This window comes from Aptenodytes forsteri, unplaced genomic scaffold, assembly GCF_000699145.1.
Source record: "Aptenodytes forsteri isolate BGI_AS27 unplaced genomic scaffold, ASM69914v1 Scaffold97, whole genome shotgun sequence".
Classification (NCBI taxonomy): Eukaryota; Metazoa; Chordata; class Aves; order Sphenisciformes; family Spheniscidae; genus Aptenodytes; species Aptenodytes forsteri.
The window spans coordinates 2,005,317-2,024,359 of NW_008795036.1; the positions used below are offsets into that span (position 1 = coordinate 2,005,317).

The 19,043-nt window shown below is 38.8% G+C and overlaps 1 protein-coding gene across 1 annotated transcript in view; it reads right to left on the reverse strand.

Annotated features, from left to right (window-relative positions):
- Nucleotides 1-19,043, reverse strand: part of CARMIL1 (capping protein regulator and myosin 1 linker 1) — a 197,358-nt gene that overhangs the window by 53,588 nt on the left and 124,727 nt on the right. The window contains exons 22-27 of the mRNA XM_009276689.2: nt 17,325-17,497; nt 14,316-14,384; nt 9,774-9,867; nt 7,446-7,544; nt 4,862-4,990; nt 4,466-4,597 (exon numbers count right to left, since the gene is read on the reverse strand). Coding sequence (XP_009274964.1) covers nt 4,466-4,597; nt 4,862-4,990; nt 7,446-7,544; nt 9,774-9,867; nt 14,316-14,384; nt 17,325-17,497 — 696 coding nt within the window. The remainder of the gene's footprint in view (nt 1-4,465; nt 4,598-4,861; nt 4,991-7,445; nt 7,545-9,773; nt 9,868-14,315; nt 14,385-17,324; nt 17,498-19,043) is intronic.

A 19,043-nucleotide genomic window follows, 5' to 3' on the forward strand; every position in this document is an offset into this window, starting at 1 on the left:
CTGTGCCTGTGAGAAAAGGTAATTCTGGTTTAAATCCTGTTTTATCACCTACTGGTTTCTTTTCCAAACCCCAGCTCTGACTAGAAGGCTAAAGAGCTCTCACTACAGGCACAGGTGAGGGCTCACAGTCCCTCACATAATCATCCATGTATGAACTTGTGTCATGAAAAGTGCAGGAAATCTCTTAATATACACACATAGGGATCAGGATAAGACATAGAAACACTACTAGTGCCCTATACCACTGAAACAGCTTTCCTCTAATTGCTTTCAATTTTTGTATCCAAAAAGGTTAGGTAGGACCACAGAAGGTATAAAACAATCAACTGGTCATCTGGTAAACTAAATTGTAAATTCATACTGTTTTATCTACATGCTGATATGTACCCTATGTACAGTAAAACAGATTTATTTATAAACACAAAGCAGTATTTTCTGACAAGACTGGACATTGTTGTGTGTTCAAATTATGTCCTATATCCACCTTACTCCATCTCCAGTCCCAGCAACTCAGGAAATCTATTTTAGGTATCTTCGGAAGGCTGTTCAACCATCAATTAGTTTCCCATTAAATAACTTGTTTCAGAGATTGCAACAGGTCAAGGCTCATCAACATGGGATTTGAAAACAAAGTGTCTACATCCATTCCCAGCATGAAGTGCTACTTAGAAAAGATCAGTGAGGAGATGGTTCTCTCCGGCAGCTGGTCCCTCTGCACGCTGAAGCTGTCACGCTCCTGCACTCCAGTGACCACGGGGTCTCCTTGGGCTACAGTGCTTCCAAAGTGGCAGGGAGAATAAAGACACCGTCCCTGGTTCATGCTTCAGTGTACATGCAAGACCCATTCCCCTCAACTTTGAATCCTCTAAGCAAGTGAGACAAGCAGCAATTATTAGAAGATGTCAGATTTTTCAACATATGCCATGTCGTGTGCAGCTTTTGAGCAGTTTTTTAAAATCCAAAGGAAGGTGGAAAGAAGAGAGGAACAGGACAAAGCCCAATTTACTCAAATGGGCCAAGTCGTCTCCAGTAAGACTGAAGGTTGATAACCAAACAGAAAAAGGTACTTACAAATAAAAAAAGAAACAAAATCATAGTTTCATTGGAATGGTATACTAGGTAAGCCTAGCTCTAACCTAGGTGCTTCTAAATTGTACAAAAATAATGAACTGTAGCCCTTGAAAACTCTACCAATTTCCTTTTTCTTCTCATTCTCACTCCATAGGTAAGTGACCTCAGGCTGAACTCCACCTTATCGGAGTTTTTTTCTCTTTGCACAGCCCTACCATAACTGGCAATTTTCATATGTAGGTACTGAGTAAGAAACAAAACCACTATTACTGCATAATAATTTTAACGATTCAAAGCAGCATCTTCAGTCTGTAGCTTTTAATTGACTGATTTTTAAGTGTAGATTCACGAACAACACAGCAGCATGAAGCAGCCACAGCGTACAGGGAAGTCTGATCTTTACAACATTTGATTTACAGGTATAAGGGACAACTGCCATTATAGCTAATATGGAGCTTGTTGCTGGGTTCCCAAGCTCTCTGCACTTTAAGAACTCCTCCCGCACTCCCTCCTTCAATCCCCAAGCAGATTCTGGGGCCATAACACTAACGAAGAGCCTTTCAAGCCCCTGTGGCCATATCCACAGGGAGGATGAAGAACTTCAATAGTAGAGACCACTGAGCCAGGTAAACTACTAATGAGAATGTCTGACACATCCATTTTTTTCCCATGGCATTTATTCACTGGTGCAACTGTGTAGTCTACCTTGAAAAATCACACTCAGCCTCCTAAGTTACCAACTGATGACAATCATAAAAGTTATAAAGACTTGCTATGTTGAATTACAATTGCAGTCTAAGCATGGTCTTTCAAAATGGATCATGTGAAGAAATGCTGTGTGAAGGTGTCAGTGGGAAGTAGGAGGAAAGACTAAAGACCTTACCTTAAAATTTCAAAATTAATTTTTACTTAAAATACTCAGAGATTGTGCAACTTAAAAGTTAAATAGACTTTGGATGTCTTCTTTAAGTGCACAACTGAACATAATTGTGCATAACTGAACATAATTTCAACTGCTGACTTCACATGACTATTATCGTATCTACAGAAACCTTTCCCTGCCACCTACTTCCATCCCAAAACCTTTCAGTGATGGAAACTCACAGCTACCAATATTGACCGTGGAGGGGCAAACATTTCAGTCACAAGACCACAAGTGCCAGTCAGCAGGTGTGCAAAAAGAAGAGAACTAAGTCCTGCCCACAATTAATGACTCTTAACATTCAGGAGAAAGATACAGTGAGTAAAAGGACTGGAGGATGATGATATCTAAAGAAAAAATGGAACAGGTGATGGAGCCAACAAATCCTTTGCACTAGGATGGAATTTAGGAGGAATAGTTTGCGCACTCCTGTCCTTACAAAACAATCTTCTCTTGCCTAAGCACCGTTTGTCTTGCCTATGATTCTCCCTTGGGCCTTTGCTGACCGAATAAAGCATCTCTGGGTTCTGTGTGTCCACAGTGACACCAGCAGAAGAGAAATGCAAGGGCCTTGCTATAATTTCTCCTTTGGCCAACTCAACTCACTCCAAGATGTTCCTTTTCCTTATTCTAACTTCTTCCTTTCCCCCCCTTCCCTTCTTCCAAAGTTAAAAAAAATTAAAAAATCTCTTATTTGCCTGAAGAGCATTCATTCACTTTACCCAATTTCCAAACACTTCTTTCTAGAATCAGTCTCTCGTTGCTATGGAAGCTAAAAATAAAAACTCCAGTTACAGCACATAGGATGTTTTTCCCCCAAGAATTACAAAAAGAACTGTACTTATGTGAGCTCCCTTATCTATCTTCACAAATAATAAACTGCATATGACGTTTTGAATTGACCTAAATGACTGGGAAAAAAAATCCTAATCTATGTTCAACATTTTCTCCTCCATGCAAAGTACAACTCCATAGAACTTAAAGGAAAACCTTTCAGCCTTGAGTGTAAAATTAATAAAAATGAGTGTTACTTTATAGTTTCTTGTAAGGCACTTAAACTTTAATGCCACACAAATCAAAAGTAAATGTAAAAGTTAGAATGGTTGAGCTAAAATGCCTTTTGCTGTAAATGTGTAAAAGCATAAACGGAAGACCCATTAACTCAATCTTATGCCAGGAATTACAAATAACATTCCAAATGCTGAAGAAGCTTTTTTCCCCCCCTTCTGTAAGACTCTCCAAAATGTACAGGACTTATTTTAAGTGCATGAGCCCTGCACGAAGGGCTGACCTGACTATTCCTGTCCCAATAATAGCCTAGAAGCTCCACTGGGAAGAATCCTGTGAATAAATCACTTCCATGTCTGCAGAAACAAAAAGTGATAAAGAATCTTCACCTTATTTCATATAATGGGGAAAGGGAGGAAAATACTAAAAATTCAGCACCATTTTCCTCCTCATTAACTTTTTAATTTCGAAAAAGTAATTAGTAATGTGGTATTATTATTCTTCATTATATTCCCATTGACTGAAGCATTTTCATGTTGTTTCAACTGAAAGTTCAACCTTCACTTTCAGATTCTTTGATAAGTTTAAATGCAGCAAAACACAGGCAAGGTAGCTTAGTCATAAACTTAAGTTGATCTGAATTGCCTCAGAACCATATCCTTCAATTCATCAGCTTCCATACAGATCCCAACAGTTGCTAAAGTTTCCCCACCTTGACTTCTTTCTGGACTGATACCTTTGCACATACTGTATGGATGACTCTTTCTTGCTTATTATACAGTAAGATCTAACATAATTGAAGGTAGAAGTTTCTGAGCAAGAGCTGGCTGAACACACAGGTGAGAATATTTACAGATCAATAACGTCTATTTCAAGAACTGAGGTTTGACAGGCAACTTGTGAAAAGATTTCCTGTAAAGCTGCCTGTACTTGGGGCACTCTCAATACATACATGTTATCAAAACCAAACAGTTAAAGTGGAAATTCCGCACCAGGTTCAAAAGTGGTCACTGAGAAAAAAATTCTGCAATGGAGTCTACAGAAAAGCAGCTTTCACTCCAGTGGGATACCTGAACTAGCGAGTACTTTTCTCCAGGGCATGAGACTTTTTAGGGTGCTTGAGAGATGTCTTTATTAAGGGCCTAAGGAGCAATTGATAAGTCTTCCCCTTCCAGAAGGTAAAATAAGATGATAATAAACAGTATACGCTCCTTCTGCCCACTGCAAACACTAAAGCGATTTTTTTCATTCCAACCAAGCAAGTGTCCGGATAATAAGGCACAAAATTATAAGAAACTAATAATGAAAAGATAGCTTACGTACAAATATACTGAGAAGTAAAAAAAAAAACAAACCCAAAACAACAAACAAAACAAAAGTGTGGCACATTTGCATTTAGCAACAGAAGATCTCAGATTTAGTTATTTCTGCATGTGAGAGATGGTAACAAATCTATCCACAGACCTTAAGTTGCTCATCCACAACCCTTGTGACTTCTCCAGCCATGGATTCAAGTGTCTCTTGGATTGGATTGGAGAGTGAACCATTCACTCCTGCCCAAGAAGATCCACTGAGGTGATACAGATTTGGTAAGAGCTGTAAGACAGAAAGAGTATCTTCAGAAAGTAGGCTCATCAACTACCTGTCTTCAAATCCGGACAAATAGGAGGAAATCTCTCTGCTAAATCAAAGTCTTTATAAATTAGAATTATTTTGTCACTTTAAATACTACCTACAGCTGATCATCTGAAGAAAATACTCTTTTGTGACACATTGTTATTTTAACTCCCCCAAAAGAGAAAAGCTGCAAGCACACACTGAACTGCTCTCAGTATTACCAGTATGCTGGGAAAGGCTTACTGTTTTGGAGTTCTTAGCATCCCGCATAAGCCGTTCTGCAGATTTGACATCTTCCTGTACAGCATCCACACCGCAGTTTCTTAAAGAGTTGAGATGATCTTGCACTTTTACACATATTCTGTCAATCATCTACTTGAACAAAAGAAATAGAAAAGATAAAACATCAGAATGTTGGTCAAACGCAAACTGAATTCAATCCAGGTAGCAAATCAATAGTGTAGCATGATGAGATTTGTAGTGACATGGTAACAATCTGGAAATGCACGATCAGAGCTTGGAGGTATATCAGTGCTACTGAAGGAAAGCATTGTATCTCATAAAGACACCTAAACATTGGAAAAATAAATAAAACTTTACCATGAAAAAAAAAATGCTTTGGAATATTCCCCCCCCTCAGTTACCTCCAGGATAACCGCAAATAACCAACAAGTTATCCAGTTCAAGTGTTGTTCTGTTTTTTTGAGCAAGTTTAATGCTGCAAATGTTGTTGATATGTCTAACACTCAGCTCCGAAGGTCCCTGAATTGTTAAGTTCAGACAGTAAAAGAAAGCTCTGTCACTATCCACTCAACAAACACCAACAGAGATTTCTCCTGTCTAAGCAAAATGCAATTGCGCAGGTTTCTGGGGTATTCTTTCAAAATGTAAATATTCCTAGTTGCAAGGGAACTATAACTACCAAAGCAGAAGTTTCCATCAGACCTTTCACAGTGGGATAAATTGAACTTAATCTGTATCTGCAACACAATTCATTCAACATGCTGCAAATACAGGGCAGGTGGTATATCTGTATCCTTACAAGACAAACCAGTAAGAATGCCTGACATACAGTCAGTTTTGATTAAGATATACGGGGCAGGGAGATATAATAGTTAAAAGTCTTTATCAGCCCACATAGCATTTGTTAGAACTGGCTATTTGACATTTTGAAGCAACATCTGAGGGCACGTGTCATCATCATATAAAGTCTAGAGTTCTAGCATCTTATATCATTAGCAACGAGAACTGAAATAATTTCACAGCATGCTCCTTTTCTGCTCCACGACTCTTCCTCTTCAAAGGGTTTTGGGTGTTTTTTTTGTGTAAGTACAAAAAGCTAATTAATTATTAGACAGTGGAAAGTCTCATTGGGACATCTGGTCTAAAAAAAATTAAAATACACTCTGGGAATAATAATGCAATTCCACCATACTAACTAGAGAATCTTTTCCAGCTCTCTTTTAAAACTGTTTTAAAATCCATCCTTATTGTACACAATTTAATATAGAAATGAGTAATTTTACTCTACTTTCAAAATAAAAATAAATTACATTTACTGAAACCTTATGTGTCTGTGGTTGTTGGAGAAAAACACAACTAAAACCACCAAGCTATAAAAAGATCTAAACTCTAATTCATATGGATATTATTAGCTTGGGAAAAAAAAGGTGGCACTGGAACAGATAAATTACTAAAATAAAATAAAGTGATGCCACTCTTGCAGTTTTTAGTGGCAGTACATCTCCACGTACCATTTTCTCTGTCGAGAGGTTAGAGTATAATTTCAGGTTCTAGTAATAAAACTCTGTCCCATTAAATTTTAATAACACAGGTAGAAAAAGGCCACTTTGAATTAAAATTCACCAAAAAAAAATTGCAGAGAAGAGAGAAAAATTTCATTGACTCAGCTGAAGAGCAAAACAGATATTCCTTTCCTGTTTGCAGGAGTCTCCCACTTGCATGGGAACACACCAGATGCAAACAAACATGGAGGTAAATTTAAAATGAAGGCCATGACAAGTTTTATTCTGCTTACACCACCTTGCTTCAGTGGTGTACTGGAGCTGAAAACAGCCCTGAGGGGTACTGGCAAGAAATGCACTAGAACAGAGAGAATGGTAAGCTACCACAGAAAATGCTTGCAGTCCTCTCAAGAGAAAGGAAAAAACAAAATAAAACAAAACAGAACAACACGTGGCATTTAGGAAACCTGGTAGTGGTTGACAAATCACAAAAGCTTTCCAGCTTCAAGCAGTATTTTGGGCTGTGTTAGGAAGCCTTTTCAGCTGTCCAGACTATAAAAAGCACGGAAGACTTCTACTTCCTTTGCTCCCTCCCTCTAAGTAAAGCTTCCCATGATACCCACAGTTCTGAATTGTAAGGTAGATGATGACTTACTCTCTAAGGCTGTTTGCTCTGGTGGTACCTAAAGGCATGTTTACATGATTGCTCAGTGCTAGGCAGAGAGACTGGAAGTGACTCAGACACCAGAGCTGGCATGGCCTTATGATGATGCTTGTCACACTGATGAGAGCCTGTTGAAAAGTCAGACTCCTGAGCATGAATGAACTAAACTGTTCCTGGTTCCAACAGTAGTTCACTCAGAAATAGCTCAGGTCTTTCTCTACACAGGACATATGACCTCCCTCTCACAAAAGCTTTTTTTCCTTCCAAAAATATTATCACTGATAATTATTATTTCTTGGGAAACAAAGTACCACCCATGAGGCACATCTTGCTTTAAGCTACTCTGACAGAATGAGAGAACTCTGTCCCCAGGCAGGTTTTAGACATCGAGAAGCACCAGTAAGGAACAAGTTCTCACCTGCTGAGTGGTACTAGTGACAATGCCTTGCTGCAGCCGGTATGCTTGCTCCTGTAGGTACTTTCTGGTCTCGTGATTACGAAGCAAATAGTTTTCTATCTAAAAAACAAAGCCAGATTAGGAAACTGATTTGACTCTCCACATATTGTAATTTGCTTTCAGTTTTGCTGCCATATCAGAAATGGGGACTGACAGGAAAAACTGCCTAAGTATTTGTTTGCTATCTGCAAACCTTATTCTGTATGTCTCAATGCTTAATAATCACATTGGCAAATATTCATTCACTCACAGACTAGTGAAACATCATTAAACACTGTGCTTTTGCTAGTGTTTTCTGAATTAGTCTTCTATTTTGAACAATTTAGTAAGTTACGCTGACAAAGGAGTAGATCCAGGTTTGAGAAATATTTGAAGGGACTCTATCGATAAAGTGTTGTTGTAGAGACCATGATGACACAAGATAGTCGATTCGTTTCTTTTAGATGCATTTGGCCCGCTGCAAAGACACAGATTTAAATAGCAGTATGGTCTGAAGAGAAGATAAAATATCTAAAAGTGCCTAACTGATACAGGAGCCTCAGTTCAAAAGTTACTTAAGGCTAAGCAGTACATAAGTGCTCTTCAAAGACAAGCGATTCCTACCCACAGCTGCTGGTCACAGCCCACCACAACTGTCACCAGCAGTAAACACCTACCCATCAGCCAGCTTAATGGCACATAGAGTAATCCCCTAACCTGTCTCTATCAAACTTAGTCAAGTCAAAAAACCCTACTAGTAAACTGTTTAAGGTTCATCTAAGGTGATGGATCTGGTCTGAAAGGAAGGGAGGGGGAAAGGATGGGTGGAGTGACCAGCAGGTTGTGAGGCAGAGACTAATAGGGACTGATGGTCACCTCTAAACCTGCATCAGCAACAAGGACTGGAACAGTCTGACCATGCCCCACAGTAACGCAGGGTTCATCCAGTTTGCCCACGCTGTAAGTAAAGCGTGCTGCAAAGATACCAGAGCTCGGGAGGTTAGCTACTATGTCCGTTCGGTGCTGGACCAGGGCCAGAAGCACTCTCATTGTACTCAAGCTGTGGTGTGCTGAAGCTTACGGACCCTCCTGAGACATCAGTCAGTTCAGGTGTCCCTGCACCAGGCATGACAGCTCAGTCCATGCGGGCAGGCGTTCCTGCGTGTATGGAATTAGCTGCGTTCACAGCACTGCTCCAGAGGCTGTTACCTTTTTTTGGAGAGAACTTCCTCATGTTGTGTAAAGAAAGCCTGAGCCACAAACTCAGGGCCAAACAGTTTTAGCAACTTTGAGGTGAATAAAAGAAAATGCTCTTTATACATAATGCCTAATTAACACATAGAATTTAAATCCCCATGGCCAGAAGATTCACGGTATTTTTTTCAGAGATGCATCTATCATTCTATCTACAATTATATTAAACGAGATGTTAAGAAATATGTCCATCCCCCATGATTCAGATCTTTTTAAAGCAGAGTTTAGATCTTTTTCATGCATCAAAGGAAAAGGCACTAACTACCAACACTTTTCCCTGCGAGAATCATTTACTGAAAAATTCTTTACTAATAAGAATCATAGACATTTCCTTTTTAATCCCAGTTATCTGTAAGAACTATTTATAAGGTTTTTATGACCTTACCCTGGCTGAAGGAAAACTACTCATTAAAGAGATGTGAACTGTATGCTTTCTGATAGAGCAGGAGGCTCATTTGGAGCTCATAAGATTTTCTATATTAAAACTCAGCTGGGAGTTTTATAAGTCATGCAAGTGGAACAGCTACAGATACTGTCAACACCTCTTCATCCAAAAGAACATGTTGGTGCAGTTGTTTATTTAGGGCAACAGTCTGTGAATTTTATATGTACAATATAAAACACAGGCAGTAAATGTTTCTGTCCTCCCCCAAATTAAAGAGCATCCTTTGTCTTGTACAGTGCCGACTGCACTTTTTACGCCAAAATAAAAAACACGTACCAATAATTCTATGCACAAGCACATATGTAACAAACATGCCGGTTTCTAACTCTCCCTTCCATAGTTATGCATACAGTAATAATACAGCGTCTAGCTTGCACTTATTTAGTTATGACCATTGCATTCCATCACCCTTCACTCCAACCATTCTTTGGAATAAAGCGCCTTACATGCTCTTGCAGCACTTGATTACCGCATATTATGTCCATGCAAATCAAACAATCAATGAATCTAGCCTAGAATTCTTACTCAGCCAAGCATGAAATCACAGCCAGTTAAAATTATTATTTTATTTTAGTGGTTTTATTTCTGTACATTGGTGGTATACGCAATACCTTTTGCAGTGCCTCTTCTGTTTTCTCAGGGTTTGTTTTGAGTGCTTGGGAAGCATCATTCATCGGAATAGGCATGAATCTCAAAGTGTAATTCCTAAAGAAAAATAAAAGAAAATATTTTATAATAGTAAGAGTTAACCTAATTACTGTATCTCTTTATGAAGAATAAACTAGAAGGGAGAAATAAGATGCAGCTAGCTTGTCCGTGGAAGGTACTAAGAATGTATTTTTCACATTTGTAAGTGGACTAACTGGAGGCATGCATGCTCCTTTTTGCTGCTAATTCTTCTTTGCCACTAGATAGAGGTGGAGATTTTGAAAAGCAAAATCTCATGCAGTTAAGTGGCCAATGCCCAGTGGCTGTCAATTAAAGGCCTAGCTGTCCCCTGTACCTTTGCGCACAAGGTTGGATTACTTTTTCCTATATCAAAACAGAACAGGGAGTGTCAGTGCCTGCTGGCAATTCTATCAGATCTAAGTCTAAATGGAAATATTCAGCAACAGATAGATAGAGACTAAGAGACTGAGTTTTGAAAATTTACTATTTAATAACTTGTGTTTACAACAATTTGAAGACACTTGCTGAATTTTTAATAAAAGCTGACAAAACAAGCATAGCATCTCCACATTGCTTTATGCAAACAATTGCTCCCTGCATTTTACTTATTTGTTTGCAAAATATTTCCGTAGCTTTGTCCATCTGCTGCAATATGAGAATAAAGATAGGGTTTTGGTCTTGAGTCAAAATTGTATTTAAACTCCAAGAACATAAATCGGCTAGCATGACACAGTTAAACCTAAAACGCTACATGCAGTGGTATGTCCACACACCTTCAGATTTGAATAAATGGAAACAAAAAGAGCAGGAAGTTCTTAAAACCTGGAAAGGAAATTAGTCTTCCTATTTTCAATTAGCCTTAATTTCCTGCAAACATCTCTTCCTCCTCCTTCGGCTGTCTGCAAACGTCCCACTAACCGTCTGTTACTATTCCATCCAGAGCTACATAAATATGGTTGGAACTGTCTATTTTTGAGCACTTTAAAGTTGACAATTTCAATTGAGTCAACTCCATTGACCTCAATGGACCCATACCTCACTAAATGCACTAACTCCAACAGCAGACACCTTAACTACTGTGAAACTCCAAGGTTCTTTCACCTCCTCTCCCACCAGTTGCTTAGCCACACTAAACACCACTCTCTGAAGGACAGCAGTCTCTTGAACTGCCAAACACACTGATTCCTCATTGATACTACCCAACATTTTACCTTAAATGATAATGGAAGACTTTTACATTTCTTCCCCAATGTAAACATGGCGATATATAGCTGTCGCTGGCAGGCAGTTACTCACGTGGAGTCAGCAAGGTCCCTGTCCTTCCACAGTGTCCAACTGCCTACTGTATCACAGCCGGAAAATTAACTTTTCTTTCTAGTTGTCTTATCCCTCAAAAGTACTGTGCCTACTATACAGGCCCTATTATGTGTCCTCATGTAATACTAAACAGCGAATAATTGGCTGTCCACCAGCATGGGGACAATTTTTAAATGTCAAAGATACCGAGCTCAAAGACAGATAATAATTACGGAACTTGCTGATTGCCTGACTACTACCTGGCAGGTGGGGTATTTATTTAGTTAAAAAGAAACAAAGGTAGATTTCCAAGGATCTCTGCAGCTGTTTGACATTTAACACATCACATTCATTGAAATCTGTAATTGCCAGCTCTCATGCTAGTAATTATATGCTAAATTCAATTTAGTCAAAGGCTTAGCGCATCCCTCCCTCACACACAGAGGAAGGGGGGAAAATGAAAGGCAAGGAGATTTCATGGACACACAGTTGCAGAGGCAGAACTTTAGAAGACCACTACCCTAAGGAAGGCTCTGTACTTGGTTTCCTTCGAGACAGACAGCATTGTATCGGAATGTTACTTTATTTTTATCTAAGAATTAATCAGCTCTTAGGGGCAAAAAAATCAAGAATTTAAAGCTTGCTTTTCAGCTTTGATCATCAGAGCAACATTTATCTTCACACTTAATTTTTCTCTGTTTCCTTTGAAGTCTAAAATATTCCTCCATTCTTCTTTTTATTAACACTCTACTTGTCTCTTGTAACGGAGTACATTTCTCTACCAACTCAATAAGCCAGTAATTTCATAACACATTAATACTCCCAGCAAAATACCTATATTTAAAGGATGTTACATTTCAGAGAGGCGCTCAGAGACTGGAAAGGATGTCTCAAAAACCTCCTGTCTCTCCATCTACATACAGCATGTTTGACAGCAGCCCTACATTTCATCACGTGTTATTTCCCTTGTAGTAACTTCTGCTCCATTCATGACATACACTCTTTGCTGCAGAGCGATGATTTTACTGTCTATTTTTTTAGAAACAGGAATAAAATCATCTGTTTTGCAGGCTTGGGTATGTGAACTTCACGTCACTGCAAATGTCTCTACGAAATCCCAGTATTTCCCATCAGATTTTAGAACCTGCGCTATTTCTTCAGTCTGTCCATACAGGAAAAAAGAAAATCTTCTAGAAATGACTATGTGGCAATACTGTACAGTTCTACAACAGAATGGGCTCTAGGCCGCAAAGCACACGAGCACATGCTTACTTTCATATCAAAATTACTGAGATGCAAACCCCTGTTTAACGGCCAGGCTGAACAGGATGCCCACTGTTCTCAAATGCTCTCCTGAACTGACACCTGTACCGGACTCTACAGAAGATCCTCTCAGCATCTCACGTCGGCTGGCTGGGACACCCTTGGGGCAACTCTGCCAACAGCCAAGCTCCTGGAATTCCCTTGCAGGAACAACATTTCCACACAACTTTAAACAGATGAAGAAAAGCTGGGAGGAGGGGAAAAAACAATCTTCAGATTACTTCAGCCTGTTTTAAAGTCTGTTACAATCCCTCCCAATTTTCCTCAGCCTCCTCATCACACTACGAAAGCCTAGCTTTCTTCTTTTTTGTGGTTTAGTATATGACTATTTTTCTTAAGAACAAAATCAAAACAACACACACAACACACACACCCCCAAGCATCTCCAGTATATTTCATTCCATTTTGAGCAACAATTCTTTCCTACAGAATATTGACGGTTTCATGTATTTTTAGGAAACATATGGTGCAGGGTGTTCTCAATATGTCTTTGAGATGGATTGTTTAAAGGCTAATTGTTTTCAGCCAATATTGACAGCCTGTCTCTTGCAAGTTTAAACCTTTGCTGCTTGTGGCTTAGTTTGTGATATTATCAATGGTTTTAACAAATTTAAAATGTCAGAGGAGACATAAAATGACCTCAGCTTCCCAGCTAAATAAATGAGATGTTGCCTCAACAAAGTGCGATGTTGCACTATGATCTGTAGCATTTCTTTTTTTTCTGCTTAGATGATTTGCTTTTGCCTTAGGATTTCCCCCTCCTTTCAATTTACTTACCCAAGCACTTCAGAACAGAAAAGTAAAGTTGATGCTAACCAGAAAATAAGTGTATTTTCTTTTCTACCAGACTTTCTCATAAATGTACATGCTATTGCTCTCTAAAAGAGAAATGTCTGCAAGCTGACAAATAACCTTTGCAAATTATTATTCACTGCTATCAATGAAATCACTCTAAGATGATTTGCTTAATTATACATCATTTATATAATTTCCCCCATCAGTGCAACTGATTTCATTTTGAAACCAAGTATATAAACTACAACAGTTTCATAAAATAAGTAACTTTATAAGCTCTAGCCTCATGACCCCTCCAAGGGTTAAGATGCTCCCCTAAGTAGTTATACAGTTTTTCAAGACATCTTGTCTAGAAACTAGCAATTGTACGTTACCTTCACCTTCTAAAGAGAGCCTTTGTTCCTCTCTGAGGGATTTAATGACGTGAAACAACTGCAACTGCTGCTTAATTTAAATCTGTAATTTTTCCCTCTTAAGAAAAGTAATAGTAACATATAAAGAAATATGATGGAGACGGAGAGAGATGAAAGTCATTTAGCATCTATCACTGGTAACGGCTGCAACTGTAAGTAAGCTCAGGGAAGCAAAATGACCCAGACCACAGCGATTACGATGAACAACTGCAGTTCCTGAGATCATCACTATTAGTTTCAACTTGCTGGGGGAAAGAAAAAAAGAGTCAGACCACAAAGGCATGCTTCAGTAATTTTCTGTTATTATATACAGCTTCATTCACTGACTAGAACAGAATTTCTGCATGCTATCAACACAAGACAATGAAGAAAAGGGAAAATATTCTCAAATTCAGAATTTTAATGCTAACAGCAGAACTCAATGGCCTTAATGCTGATAGCAGAGTATGGATGAAAGAGCCACAGAGCCTTTTTCCATCCTTTTGAAGGATGTGAAGTCATACATTTTCCTTTACATTAAGCACCCTGATGCTTAAAATTGAGAGCACTCAGCATCTTCAAATCCTATTGACTGAGGTGAGAACTGCAGCTGCTCAGATCATTCAGGATCTAAGTCTTTGGCCTCTTCATCAGTCATTCAGTTGCTTGAGAACTTACTTTTCCAGTGCCACAGCTATGTCCTGGAAGCCCTGTGCAGTGATGTTATTCTTGTCCCATATTACAGTTCTGAGAGGTGGGGGGGGAGAAGAAAGAAAAAAAAAAGTTAAACAAGAACTACCGAATAAATCTATATTGAAACTCTGCATATTGAAGTAACATGGCGCTGTATGTTCAAAACTGTATAGTGGAAGGCGACGTTTTAAAAACCTGTGTTTAGTTATATGCTAAAACCTTCAAATGACAGAAGTTAGGGACAAAAATACTACAAAATTCAGTTTCCCTTTCTTTAAAGGGGACTCGGTACTATATTTTCCATCATTAACATAAAAACATAACTTTCCTAAAATACAGTTAATAGAAAGATTTGGAGATAAAATTCCAGCTTTTTCCAGGAATAGCATAAAAAATGAAGTTCAAATGTCTGCTTTGCAAGCCCACACTGAAAAACAATCCTGGAAGCGTGCAGTGATGTTATTCTTGTCCCATATTACAGTTCTGAGAGGTGGGGGGGGAGAAGAAAAAAAAAAAGTTAAACAAGAACTACCGAATAAATCTATATTGAAACTCTGCATATTGAAGTAACATGGCGCTGTATGTTCAAAACTGTATAGTGGAAGGCGACGTTTTAAAAACCTGTGTTTAGTTATATGCTAAAACCTTCAAATGACAGAAGTTAGGGACAAAAATACTACAAAATTCAGTTTCCCTTTCTTTAAAGGGGACTCGGTACTATATTTTCCATCATTAATAAATCTATATTGAAACTCTGCATATTGAAGTAACATGGCGCTGTATGTTCAAAACTGTATAGTGGAAGGCGACGTTTTAAAAACCTGTGTTTAGTTATATGCTAAAACCTTCAAATGACAGAAGTTAGGGACAAAAATACTACAAAATTCAGTTTCCCTTTCTTTAAAGGGGACTCGGTACTATATTTTCCATCATTAACATAAAAACATAACTTTCCTAAAATACAGTTAATAGAAAGATTTGGAGATAAAATTCCAGCTTTTTCCAGGAATAGCATAAAAAATAAAGTTCAAATGTCTGCTTTGCAAGCCCACACTGAAAAACAAGAAAATTGCAGTAAGTGATCAATCTCTGTTCTACATAGGCTATATGGTTAGAGTTGTAGAAAAAGGTATTTAAAAAATTCATGCTGATTGGTGGTCAAAATTTGCAGCCTATTGTATATTCAACCCTGTTGAATATACTCATCACACAGTTCCTATGATTCCACATGCAACATAACTAGCTGTCAGTATAAGCCATTAGGTTAGGTGCATAAATTGCAGCTCTTTTGAATACACAATAGTGGTAAGAGTGATCAAGCCTTCCCCCTCCTCCTCCAATTTAGACCACTCAAGCAGACTGCCTGGCAATTTGAGTTCAAAGATCTCATTAGTATTCAGAAGAGACAGTCAAGCAGAAAAATCTTGCTTGTGCAAGAGCACTAGTTGTAGCTGTTCTTAAAAAAAGGCACAAAACCAAACGGATTTCTGGTGTTAAAGGGCAAAAAAAAAAAAAGGTAGATGGCAGGGTTTCACAGGTATTGACACCCTTCTGCTGTTGTAGAATTACCCCTTTGTTTTTTAGATGGAAAGATGGGAGGTAAGGAAGAGAGGAAGAGAGATTCTACACCCACTCTGAAAAGATCAGATATGCTTAGGGTCAAATCTTGGATATTTTTGTCATTGGAAAGTGTGTTTATATTTCTACCCAGACGTGATTTTATAACATTTTAAGCAGAGCCAGTTACCACTGCATTATTCAGTTTGTAATCACGCCACAGACTGTGGTGACATGATATCAACTGTGACATTTAGTGTACTGTGGAACATTTCAGTCTGCCATCCTGAAAGCCATCAAGGCTTTATTTCTTCAGGTACTGTGGTCATTTCAGGTTAATACATTCAATAAACCTAAGCCACCTCTCCAGTGTTTTCTTGAATTTTCAATATTCAGTTTGGGCATAGCAACGCAAAGACCAGGATCCCTGCTTCTGAACAAAATAGCCAGGACTGTTCAGGGGAATTTCTTATCCTCCAGGGAACAAATGCTTGCAGACAAGCACAAAGTGGTCTCTTCACACAGACTACACTGAGGAAGGTTCATCTGCACAGTCTGACAAGAGGAGGAGTGAGGATTAGCTTTCCTGATGATGGTGTCGTATTTAGAGGTCCCCATCCAGATTCATTCTGATTGAAGGTTTTACTCTTTGCTAATCACACGCTGGATAGAAAAAAAGTGATACTCTCAAGCCATCAGTGCCAGATATGTGTTAAAAAGCAATGAAGTTGTTGGGCGAATGAAGCTGCAGAGAAGAGATGCCAAGGTCCATCAGCACTTAGGCAGGGGAGAAGGGAAGGAGGGACGGTCCATGCTGCTACCCATTCTGAATTCCACGTGCTTAGTTCTCCTACAAACTGATACTCCAGAAGACAAAGAATAATTTACTTTAGTTTCCCACCCAAGTACCAGAATTTTCTCTGCTGGGAAGGTCTCCAATAGAAAAGAGAGAGCAGAACAGAAGAGAGAGGGTAAGCACTGGAACAGGGTTCCCAGAGGCACTGTGGAATCCCTGTACTAGGAGATCTTCAAAACCTGCCTGGACAAGGCCCTGAGCAACCTTGTATAGCTTTAAAGTTCGCCCTGCTTTGAGAAGGACATTGGATTAGATGACATCCAGGGTTATATAACAAGGTAATTTTTTTTCTATGATTCTAGGAAATTTAGAGCTCTCTTGTTCCAACAAGAGGTCTTTCTGTTTAACTTTAGAAACTAATTTTCTGCAGTTTCTGTTTTGGAAATGTTTTTGCAGAGACAATTTGCTTCTTATTTGGTTTTGGTTTTTTTTAAGAAAAAAGGATGAGAATCTTTCCAAATGGAGACACTATAAAGTGGCTGTACCTAGAAGGGCTCTGAAGAGAAACAGCTTGAGAATAAGCCAACAACTTCAGTATTATTAAGCCATTCTATCTTTTACTGCAAATACGTTTCCTTTACCTGAGCTTGGTGTTTATCTGTAGGGCTTTTGCCAGCATCTTTGCTCCCATATCTCCCATGGCATTTCCACTAATATCCACTTTTGTAAGAGAAGTATTGCTGCCCAAGGCATTAATGATGATGGTGACCTCTGTCTTCAGCTTGGAATCTGCGAGGGACAATGACTGCAGAGGCTGTGGAGCACAGAAAAGGCACTGATAACAGCAACCGATAATGCATTTAGCCCTCAAACATCAACCAAAAGAAGTTACAAATTCCCCAAACTCTTGGAGACCGCAGTAAGCATCAAAGAGTTATTTCTGTGTTTGCTGCAGATCCTACAACACATGATAAATTGGGAGTCAACAACTTACAGCACAGGTGTCAAACACATACACAGATTAAGTTGCAACACCCTGAAAAAAAACCATTTTTAAGTGACAGTGCCTCCAGTTTCCTGTGTCCTATTAAGTACAGAATACAGCGGGAACCTGAAAAGAGGCAAGATAGCAACAATCAGCTTTGCAATACAACCTCTAGTGTCCAGGGGGTTTTGCTTAACCAGCATGCTTCCCTGTCAGGGAGAAATAAAAATAGCACTCCCCTCCTCTCCCTCAGACTGAGAGCTTTATCCAAGGGCAAATTAGGATCTGAGACATTGTTAAAACCAAAGCAATTCATTTAAACTGTTTTATTATTGTTACTTCAACTTTAGGAGTGATTTTGCATATCTGTTCCTTCAACTGGATGGCATGGACATTTGGGAGGAAAGAGACAGAAATCTGTAGCAGGTCTGAAATTAAAAACAGTAAGAAGAGTATCTATTAAAATGAGTGAGTCAATGGATATTATTCACAGTGGTGTTCTGACACCTGTGATTGCAATATCTTTATGTAATTTTTTTTTTAAAATATACTATGTTAAGCTGAAACTACTTTATTGGTCTCCTGCAAGTCACACTCTAAGCCTTATGAAAACTTCTTTTAAAAATGCCTGTATTCCCTCCATTCTCAGTGTCCCAACACTCAACGGCAGGAGCTCAAGAACTAGTCTATCCATCACCATGCCTTGTAGGGGTATTACAGCTGCTAAAACTGCAATTTGTCTTTGCTGATGTACAAGAACTCCACAAAACATTTCCCTTGCTCAAGTGTGAGTTCATACAGAGGAGTGTATTGTCATTATACATCCACTTAGGCATGTATCGGAGGATGAATTTTAGGAGCCTAAAATCTCCAAATTGCCAGTATAGGAAAATCAACATCTCGTAATGATGAACCATGGCACCTACATTAGATGCCTAAAGCTTAGATTAATATAAATAAACCAACTGAACTGTGCACACCTTCCAGGATCCAGGATGCTTGAGTGGTACCTGCTATACATTGGGACTCTAGCCTCCAGACACCGCTGGATTACAGTGATAAACAAAAAGCTTGCAACAATAAGAAATGCACTTATAAATGAGGAAATGCATAAAAATCTGGAGGCACAGCAGGTTTATAATTAAAAAGTCTAACAGTAACACAAGCCACGTGCTGGTTTTATTTTAAATGGAAGTTATGAAATTACTATGTTAACCTGTGTTTCCCCATTTTATTACATTATGTACCCTAAAGAATATTAGCATCGCATTAGAATGTGTCCTGGTTTTGGCAGGGACAGAGTTAATTTCCTTCCTAGTAGCTGGCACAGTGCTGTGTTTTGGGTTTAGGATGAGAACAAAGTTGATAACACACC